Below are 11,009 nucleotides of genomic sequence, written 5' to 3'. Positions count from 1 at the left end.
ACACACCTAACCTTTACTAAGGTCCTATTACCCCCCCCCCCCCCCCCCCCCTTTTTCTTTTTCTTTGACAAGTCTCATTGGACGACAATTAATTCACAGCAAATAATTTTTCTTTTTTCCTTGGGCATATCTCAAAGTACTACTAGATACATGAAATCTCCAGCTTCAAAGCATGTGGGAAACAACATGTTAGCACCCTCCATCAAGCATCTCAATTCTAGTTAATTGTTGATAAGATCCCCAACCATGTCGGGATTGAAGTGCCGTTGATTATTGATTTTGACAAGTTTAATCAAGCATCTTCATACAGGTAATATAATGTCATGGTGTAAAACTGAAAGTAAACCATTAAAACAACAAACAAAATAATTAAAAATACAACAACGAAGAGAATGATAGAACTAACCCTTCACTTGAAGTAGTATCAATGTCGACAGTCAACTTTAGTATGGAAGCAACCTCCTTAGCAATTCTTTGCTCCTCAGCGGAAACTGGGTCAAAATAATATAGAGGAGGTGTGCAGTTTCTTATGTTGAAATATGGTACAAAGAGAGGCAACCAGCTTATGCCATGATATTTTAGCAGATTGTGCAATGAAATTGAACCAGATTGTCTGAGGCAATTTACCTGCTTTTCTTGCTTCTTTAGCCAGTTGCTCACCTAGGTCAGATGCCACCCCTTCGCCTAATACAAGTTGGCCATAGGAACTTCGTTTTACCTCCTCAATTCCAATTATTTTTATCTTTGCCATTTTATCATTTCCAAGCTTCTCAATGATAGATCTGTAGTGAATCAAAGAACTGGTTACTTTTCCAATGATTGGCAGAGAGTATGCAGACTCTTTCACATCAAGACAACCCAATTTCTTATGGGTGGAAACCAAAACGAGTTTTTTGACAGGCAAGTGTAGAAGTATCATTAATGTTGGATAAAACGGGAATTACTGCACATGCCAACTAACAGTCCTTTCGATAACTATACTCTTGAGAGATTTTAATTATTTCCTGATATGAATCAACCTGCAGAATCATTTAGTTTATATGATGATGTTCTAGCAACAAAGACCATAAAAAAGCCGCTAAGCATATAATCTAGATCCAAGAAACGGATTGTCTTTTTAATAATAATGGAGTTTGGGCCATTTTACGCACACCTTGACTATTCTACTGGCTGCCTACTACCCTCTCAGAATAGGTACAAGGTAACTTTGTCCATCAAGGCATAGGCAGATGGAAAAATCACCTAGTGTGTTTGTCTCTCATCATTTTCACCCACCTCATTAACCACTATGACACACCCTTGGGTGCTTTAAAAAACGGCAATTTAACACTGGCAGATTCCCAAATTCCGCAGTTTCAAGTGTTTGGCATCAGCAATTTAGACTAACGTATTCAGTTTCATTCAACCCTACCTCACCCTAAAGCTATATAAAGAACTTAATGTTTGAGAAAAAAAACTTATAAATTCATATTTGAAATGAGAAGAGTTGAAATTAGCAGTAAACCTGACTTGTTTCTCCCCACTTTTACAGTAGGCTGTCAGCATCACTACTGGTACACCTTCTTCACATGCTTCATCAATAAATCTGCAAATTTCATAGTAGAATTTATTACGAGAAATATGACAAACTAAGGAAGATCAACCAACTAAATTAATAAATACAAAGACCACGGAATCAAACCAACTGTACACTGGTAATGGAGATGCTAAAAAGTTAGCCTGACATGCTAAATATTCTAACCTGTAACCTCTTTCTTAGGAAAATTATCGTTGAAAAGTGAACTTTAAGGCATTTGAAATTGTTAGAACTAAATCTATGGATCAGCGATGTGATAAATTGCTCAACACGTCAAAATTTAGATGCTTAAACCAATGAGCTTAGCAATGTTGCCGCTAAAATCCAAAACATCCACAAGGTGAGTGTTGTAGAGATGCGAATGCTAGATGTATATGTGGTCATACAAGACTTAATAAGATTAGAAATGATTGCAGAGACAGGCTGAATCGTGGGAGGTAAGCTGGGCTTGGAGTGGAAGACTAAAGCTCCTCCAAAAGTGGCTTGTTTTGGCTGAGTAGCAGCTAGAATGCCTGCCTCATTCAAGATATGCTTCAGAGAAGGGGATTCGCCCTATGTAGTAGGTGCTTCTTTTGTGAGAAAGATCAGGAATCTGCAACTCATTTATTCCTCCATTGTAAACAAGCTGGAAAATTTTTGGGTCTCTTTTAAACATATGTGAAGTGCAATGAGTCATGCCTTACAGTATAAGAGCTCTAGTAGAAAGCTGGCAAAGTCAGAAGTTGGCAAAAGAAAGAACAAAATCTGGAAAACCATTCCTCTTTGCATCATGAACACCATTTGGTTGGAAAAAAATAGCAGATGCTTTTGAGAGTCATGAGGTCTCAAGTTCAAATCCTAACGGAGACAAAAAAAATACTAGGTGATTCTTCTCATATGTCCTAGCCTTGGTGGACAGAGTTACCTAGTACTTGTTGTTGATGATTGTTGTTGATGACAAGTAACATGTATCCCGTGGAATGAGCCGAGGTGCGTGAAAGTTGGCCTGGACAGGCGGACACCATGGTCATCAAACAAAGAAATAGCGGATGCTTTAGAGGCAAAAGTTCTCATATTTCTGTTGTGAAGAATAGATGTCTGCAGAATTTACGTTTTTGGTGTAACAGCTATCCCATATGTCTTAGCTTGTACTTTTCTGTACCACTGTTATGAATGGGCCGAGACCAGTTATAGCAAAGCAGCCCAATACCACATTAAGTGGTTATGTGTGGGATCCTGGTTGATAAATAGAACATTCCAGGAAAAATAGTCTTATGTAAATTGTTGAGTGAAGAATCTAAATCCTCTCATCTCCACTCTTAGACTGAGCTTCGTATCTCCTTTCTTCCTCTATCAATCCCTAGTCTTACTTTCAATAATCAATATTTTTGTATGTTCGTTTGGGGCTTTTACCATTTGAGTTGCTGCATTTACTATTTGGAAGTGTAATTGAAGACTTATTAATATAGTTGAGAAGTTGGTTACTGTTACATTAGATTTGAGTTCATTACATTGTTGGTACCCATGATATGAATTTAAGTGGAGTAACATAGTCAGTGAGTAGCTGGTCCCAACTTGTTTGGGATTGAGGTAGTTGTTGTTGTAAACCATTGAGCTTTGCACACAAACTAAACACTCAAAAGTGTCAAGGATCTGAAGATTGTTACATGGCAAAAGTCAATATATCTGAACTACAAGTGGGTCTCAAAACTGCTGGGTGTGGAAAAATATAGCTCAATGAAACCGACAAGGAACAAGTACTTCTAGATAAAAAGCACAAAAGTTGTAGATTTCCTCTGTTGAGTTTGTCCCCGAATTTATATAGGAAGGGGCAAGAGAGGTCATAACTCATATGGTAAAGCAAACAGGGATTAATCCCAGTGGAACCTATTGGCTCAGCTACTTCATGAACCTATTGCATATTCAACTCCACTCTGATACAGCTATCACCAAACAATGAGGACTATGACTTGGATCTCAAGATGAGTCCGATACCAACTCAAATTAGAAAACATTGAATAACCCTAGGCTTTTGAATGTGTTCCCTCTAAAATTTGCTGAAAATAATAGGAGAAAAACCTCAATAGCCTCAATTTTCAATAAGAATAAACCTAAAACCTGACAGTAGCATATAATACTAAAAGTAAAATCAACACGTAAATCTTTAAGCAAATAATGGAAACATGATTCAGAGCTTCGACCCTGTGAAAGGAGATCTTTCTCCTCTTTTTACACTTAGCACAGCATTACCCAAATAAAAGAATGGAGTAACCATAAGAGACCTCACTCTGATGCAAGGTTAAAGGAGAAATCTTCCGCATGGCTCAAAAATCACTGAAGTTCAGACAAGGATATTACTTCATCATGAAATAAATGATCATTTGCGGAGAAAACTAAATGCATGTAACACATAAACAAATGACTTGAAGCAAGAAAAACTACTTACTCTTCAACACCAGGTCTTAAAGGTAAGGTTTTTGACATGACAAGTTCATCCAATGCAATTCTCTACAAGCAATGAACCCATTATTCAGATTAGTACTTCAACCAAGATCATGTAAGCAATATTATCTGTAGTTAGAAAAAGAATATGAAACCATTCCAAAACAAGTCCAAATAAAGTACTCTCTCTGACCCAAAAAAAGTTATCTTGATTCGGAATAAAGAGTCTAACTAATGTTCGGTGTGAATTTGGACATAAAATCTTCAATATTTTTGAAACAAAATTGACATATTTAGAAACAAAATAAAAAAACTATAAGTCACAATAGTTAACAATTCAAAATATTTAGGAAGTATATGAAAAAATTGTGGTCAAAGAAAATATTTTGCGGCTGACCAAAGAGTAACTAAGACAATCTTTTTGGGACCGAGGGAGAATAAAAGTGGAACAGGAAAACAACAATTATCACACTGGATATAACAGTGAGTACAAGTACGAGAAAACACAATAGCAAATTGATTTTAGTAGGAGCTCAAATATTAAACCAGTGCAAACAAAAACAAAAGAAAGGCGCAGGAAACAAGAACTATGAGATTGGATATGACAGTTCAAACATGTACTTGAAGACAGAATTGCAATTTGATTATAGTCAATGGAGCAGAACGAAACATGTCAACATCTCTACGTGATTACCTTATCAGGAATGTTATTTTGAGTTCTTACATCAATTTGAAGCTCTATGATAGCCATTAACCACTAGAGACATGGGGGAAGGACAATATTCTGCAGATAACCTATTGGCAGCTATGGAAGGTTTTACTACTGATTTTTAAAATATACCAAACAAAGTGCAAGAAATTTTATCATCATATGTTCAACCTATTAAGCTTTACTTCTGGATACATACCTTCTCTCGCAGAACAGTTTTCATAAATGTCTCCTTCTCACTCGTGGGCAGTGATGTGGGCCAACCAATCTGAATAAAGAACAAGCTTATTCAAATTGGAAGAGTACTTGAATTTTTTTTAGAATGAATACAAGACACAAATTAATGGACTTTTCCATGTGAGCTTACTCTATTAAAAAACAAGACCAACATCCTTTCTTCATCACCCATGCTCTTCCTGGGGAAAGCAAGAAACATATGTTTATGTAATTAGTCAGAAAGACAATTTAAGATGCTGTACACTAGAGGTCAAAAATGAAACCAGGAAAGTTATGAAATCAGGAAAAGATAGAATGTATTAAAGAGAAACAAAATCAACTATGTAATACACTCTGATTCAGATAATATATGCATGCCTCAACTAAATCACAAAACCTCATGAAAATCGTACTTTACAAGATCCTGATAAACTGGTTGGCTCCAATTTGCACAGTCCAATCCAAGCTTCCGGAATGCTGACATTAGTAGAAGAAAAAAGACATTTAGATTATCCCAGGTAGGCTTGTTTTCTTTTGTTTGTTTTTGTTATGCATTAGCTTGTGCACCATATTGGTGCATTCAGTCGTTAAGAATGACTTTCGTGATCATCACGAAAAAAAGGTCATTTCATAAAGAAAAAAAATCCCATAAAGCATAGAATTTACTTGATTAAAGTAAAAAAGGAATCCTCACCTGCATTGAAGGCTTGGCGGTTGCCCAATCGGTCCACATCCATTAATACCCTAAACATATAAAAGTTGTCAAGAAAACCAAAAAAAAGTAACTACCAGTGGAAAATGTAAAGCAGATAATGTTGCTGAAAATATAACACAAAGATAATAAGCACATAAAAACCTTGAACATAAAATTAGATACATATATTAACCCTCCAGGTTAACATAATCTCAATATGAAATTTGTTTGATTCTTTTTATTTCCCCTTGGAGAAGGAGGAAAGTGAAAGGATATGGGTTCAAGCATATGTTCAATTTCAGCTAATCTATCTAATTCAAATACTCAATTATGCTGGAAAAACTCAACTACCTAGTTCACCTTTTCCATACACTTACTCAGCCCCAAAACTTCTCTTTCTCGCATTTGACTCTTCCAAATGTAATGTTTTCACGATTGAATTTCACAAACAAAATGACATTAATTACGAGAAAATGTGTTCAATTTGATATTTGAGTAGTTAATACAAACAGGGCATTACATAGCACGAATATGACTACAATGCAGTCCGTAAAAAAAGTGGAAAAAACCAAATAGAACAATAAAAGCTCATGATTATCAGTGTGCACACACAAAAGGACGAAAAGTTATTGTACCCTTCAACTTCGAGAAGAAGAGCGAGTTGCTGAGACGGAGTTTCCCGGGTACTGTTGGAGAATGAACTTGATGAATTGAGAAATAATCCATGACTGTACGACTTTCCATTGCTAGAATTGAAGTTTCTGGGGAAGAAAGAGGGAAATTGAAGGTGTTTTCTAGGAAAATTGTACAGTTTGGAAGAATTTTTGGTGCAGAAACGCAAAGTGTTGAGCACGGGACATGAAGCTCTTTCTATAGCCATTGTTGTTTTCTAAGAAAATCAACTCAATAGTTCAAGTAGATTTTTTTACTCCTTTTTCTTTTGGGAAATTAGCACTTTTAGTCCCTCAAATAGCAATAAACTATATTTTTAATCCTTTTATAATTTCGTGATAAAATTCGAGATTAACTTTATTCCTTAGCTAATTTTGAAATTGTTGTATCTCACTGTAAAAGTAAGATAAAATAATCTCATGAGATTTTTTTTTTAGTCTCATCTCGTATACCAAATGACCCCTTAAAAATTTAGTTATGCATATTTAACCTTCAATGAATTGATATGTGTAATCTCTCACATTAAATCTTTACTCTATCAATTTTAATTTATGTGTCTAGCTTTCCTTTTTAATCTGCTTAAAAAAGAATGTTAATTTTTATTTTTATTAACTTTTAAATTTAACACCTTACATGATATATTTAAAACTATAAGGTTTGGAGACATTTTAGTATATTATACCCCTCTTTAGTTTAAGACTATAAATATAAGTCTTTTTTATTTCTTGAATCTTGTATCCAGCCAAACTAAACACATAAATTGAAATGGAAAAGATAATAAATTGTTAAGATTGAACCATGTATCAAGAAATTGTACTAATAAATAAAATTTGCCTAAATTTAGTTTGATTTTATTTGTTCGCGTAACTATAATGTGTTCGAAAACAACCTCTTTATCTTTATGAGATAGTAATAAAATCTGCATATATCTCACTCGTAGAGTTTTATTGAATATATTGTTGGTGTGGTTGTGAATTATATTGTGTTTGCTTAGGCATCAAGTGTCCAGCAAGCAAAATTGTTGTCATAAACATCCTCTTAAAGTATGTAATTTAGGCCTTTTAGCTCATGAATATTGGGATTCTCGTGTTGTTGGACTGTTTGGGCTCTATATACAAACAACAGAAGTCCTAAGATTTTTGTAAGCCCAATCAAGATGGATTTCGATCAATATTCAAGCTTTGAGAATAAAATTAGAATAACTTACATAAATCCCATAGTATAAAATCTAAATTACATTATGTCCCTACTTTTTTCTATTTTACAAAAATCTCTTAAAAGAAAAGTCATCCGGATACATTATGTGTGATACATTGGAAAAGCTGACAGTTGCACCTATTAAGGAAAATAGTTGGCTGTTGAGCTTTATTAGAAAAATTAACCTAAAATTGATTCTAAATCCCACGATTCAAGTATAATTGATTGTTATCAATCCATCCCAATCTGTAACAGATTCACATTTCTCAAAATTCAAATTTCCATCATCTCCATCAAGCTGCAATTGCAGCCCAAATCTTGAAGAATTCTAATTACTCGATAAAGGTGGTTGATACAATATGAACATATATCGTTTTTTTGAGAGATTCAGAAATTAAGGTAAGAGAGATGAGTTTTGAAGGTTACAAAAATGATGGATTGTTGTTGGACAATCGATTTCATTATGAATCTCAAAAGTTGTCATTTCAGTCGAGTTGGAGATCGATGAGATTAGGTAAAACTTGAAATTAGATACATCGTAGAAATGTTATGAATGGGTAAGCGAGATGAGTTACGAATGATTTATTTTTTGTGTACCAATAAAGTGTTGTGATTTTGAAACATAAGAGTCATATTAATTAGTTGATTTAGTAGTTAATATGATCTATATTTTGTGTATCAATATAACGTTTTGATTTTGATACATAAAACTACAATTAATTAGTTGTTTTATTTGTTAATATGATTGTATGATACAATTATATTTATCAATGTAATGATTGACACTTAACTGATTGTATGATACATTAATTAGATGATATTGATAGTATGTGCATGATACATCAGATGTAAAGATATACATTGATTGTAAACTATTAGAGTGTTTGATGGGATCTATCAGTTTTTAGTATAAAAAAGGTAGTAAATAAAAGATACATGCAACTAAGTCATATATAATTACTTGTACCAGATACATTATGAATCTATAATGTGAGTGTAAGAATGAGTTATATCCTTGGGGAGAAGATTTGAAGAGGTATTGATTGTAAATGCATCTAAATGTTCAATGATGAAGGTATGTAACTAATTTGTTGTATCATTTGGTTGTTTGATCAACATTTCTTTGGGAAAAAAATGTATCACTAACTTTTCATGTATGCAGATTGTTTCATCACCTGAATTTATTTTCTTGATTTATGAAGTTGGAAGAAGATGCATTGTTTGCCTTGAGCAGAAAATATATACTCGTGGAAGATTTCAACAAGATGAGATACCATGCTCACACACAATTGTTGCTTTAAAGCATAAGAATGTTACAGATATGCATCCTTATTGCTTTGATTACTACAAGCCTGATGTATTAGCAAAACCTATGAGGTCCAATGGTTTCAATGCCAGATAAGGAAGATTGGTCGATTCCGAACAATGTCTTAGATGAAACTGTGTTGCCACCTAAATACAAAAGAATGGATGGATGACAAAGGAAACGAAGAAAAAAAATGCAGAAGAAAAGATAATGGTAAACACAAATTGTTATGGACATTGTAGACAAGAAGGTCACAATAGAAGAACTTGTACTTTCTTCCTGAAAGAATAGTGACATTGTTTTTATTTATAAGACATTCATGTTTATGTTGACTATTTTTTCAATCAAAAGATTTTTCAGTTTCATATTTGACAACAAATAAAGTGTATTGTTTGGATTTGTCACTTTTGATACAATATTAATGAGTGTTGCTGTTGAATTTAATAGTTCGAAATGATTTGTGTGCCAATGTTATATTCGATATACTACTATTGAGGTGTTGTAAATATAGATAAATTTTGAATGTATCAATTTTAAGTAATAATTGTTGTGTTAACTGCTGCAGAACTAATTCGATGTATGATACGTAATTTATACCATTAAGTGTATCAACAGTTTATATGATACATAGTTATAAACATGTATCATATACATAATATCTGATGTATCGTATAGATAGTCATATGTCATATATCATATACATTATAACAATTGTATCATATGTTTCATATCATAACTAAACTATCTATTTTTGAATAAAATATAAGTAAAATTTTACTTTAAGTAAATCAGTTATGTGTCTAAACCTTAACTTTGTAAAATAAGAATGTATAATGCAAAAGTTTAAGAATAAAGCGGTCCATAATGTATCAATAGCAATATATTGAAAACACGAATTTTTAGAAAATTATAAAATACTGTAATATGAATAAACTTTTAGAGAAACACTCAAAAACTTAAGTCAAATTGTTTTAAAAATATAAAAATAGTGTTTATGCATAGATACATAATTACTACTCTCTGTTAACCAAATCTTCTCCAAGTGGTGGTGTGGATTGACCCTGAGCCCTTTGGTGCATCATCATTTTCGCTGATGTATCCATCATTGGCCTTGTCGATGCTATATATATCTCCACAACAATGTTGCATATCTATTAACAAAAATCTTCACTATGTATCATAAACATACTTTGTATTTGATACATTATATATAAACAGAGAAAAATCAAAAGATACAATATAATTTTGAGATATATCATAATGATATATTCCGGGATATTAGAGCAAATGTATACAACTAACATTCACTGATACATTATAGAACAAGTTTGAAATATGACTACTCTATATTGTATATGATACATGTACAAAAAACATCAGGTCAACACAAAAAAGGCTTTATTGTATATTATGAACATATTTTTTTTGTATATGATACAATATTATGAATATAACAAACAAATGACCAACTATGAAATTTGTAATTTAATACATACATTCGAACTATTAGTAAAAATACAAAATAAATATAAAACATATATATGGAAAAACTAATTTAAATAACAATGTATCACCACTGTTTTATTGATACACAAAAAAAAAGTATCATATACTCATTCAAATTTCAAAAGCTAATATATAAAAGTTATATGATACATTAATGAGAACATTACATACAAGAGTTCAGATTGAACTTCGTTATATGATACAATCCAACCACCTATTCACTACTATGCGTAAAATAATGTATCATTTTTTACTTCGAATAACCCATATACCATAGCACATGCAAATTAATGTATCGATTTGTTCAGATCCAACATACCAAATACCATATCAAACACCAAAATTTGAAGAAAAAAAAGTACGAAAAACATACTTTGGGCAGTGAAGGCCTGAAAATTGACGGTGTTGTTTTCCTTCCTCTTTTTTGGGGAATTTTTACAACATTTGATTTTAAGAATGATGGTGATTCCTTGTTCGACTTGAAAATACTTTGATTCCTCTTCATTGCTAGTGGATCATGTAAAATTTTGGATCTGTTTTCAGCTCATTTATCATCATCAGACTCATATATTCGATTATTAGAAGAAATTGGTTGAGTAACCCCAATACTAAATGAAGCATCCTTATCCATATGTATCAGGAACAGAGCTTTGAACAAAAACAAGAACTCGACTAAAACAACAATGGAGAAGAGAGCCCCTACCTATTCAGA

At 32.8% G+C, this 11,009-nt stretch overlaps 1 protein-coding gene across 1 annotated transcript in view; it reads right to left on the bottom strand.

The window, feature by feature from the left end:
• Nucleotides 1-6,509, bottom strand: part of LOC102586297 (haloacid dehalogenase-like hydrolase domain-containing protein At3g48420) — an 8,662-nt gene extending 2,153 nt beyond the window's left edge. Inside the window, exons 1-9 of the mRNA XM_006352993.2 lie at nt 6,252-6,509; nt 5,617-5,666; nt 5,336-5,399; nt 5,074-5,122; nt 4,906-4,974; nt 4,002-4,063; nt 1,505-1,585; nt 628-782; nt 407-491 (exon numbers count right to left, since the gene is read on the bottom strand). Coding sequence (XP_006353055.1) covers nt 407-491; nt 628-782; nt 1,505-1,585; nt 4,002-4,063; nt 4,906-4,974; nt 5,074-5,122; nt 5,336-5,399; nt 5,617-5,666; nt 6,252-6,496 — 860 coding nt within the window. The 5' untranslated portion in view covers nt 6,497-6,509. The remainder of the gene's footprint in view (nt 1-406; nt 492-627; nt 783-1,504; nt 1,586-4,001; nt 4,064-4,905; nt 4,975-5,073; nt 5,123-5,335; nt 5,400-5,616; nt 5,667-6,251) is intronic.
• Nucleotides 6,510-11,009: the final 4,500 nt, after the last annotated feature.

The sequence above is a fragment of the Solanum tuberosum genome, unplaced genomic scaffold (genome assembly GCF_000226075.1).
Source record: "Solanum tuberosum cultivar DM 1-3 516 R44 unplaced genomic scaffold, SolTub_3.0 scf00141, whole genome shotgun sequence".
Lineage (NCBI taxonomy): Eukaryota > Viridiplantae > Streptophyta > Magnoliopsida > Solanales > Solanaceae > Solanum > Solanum tuberosum.
Note: the sequence above shows the minus strand (reverse complement) of the source record. Positions and strands in the feature narration are given on the sequence as shown.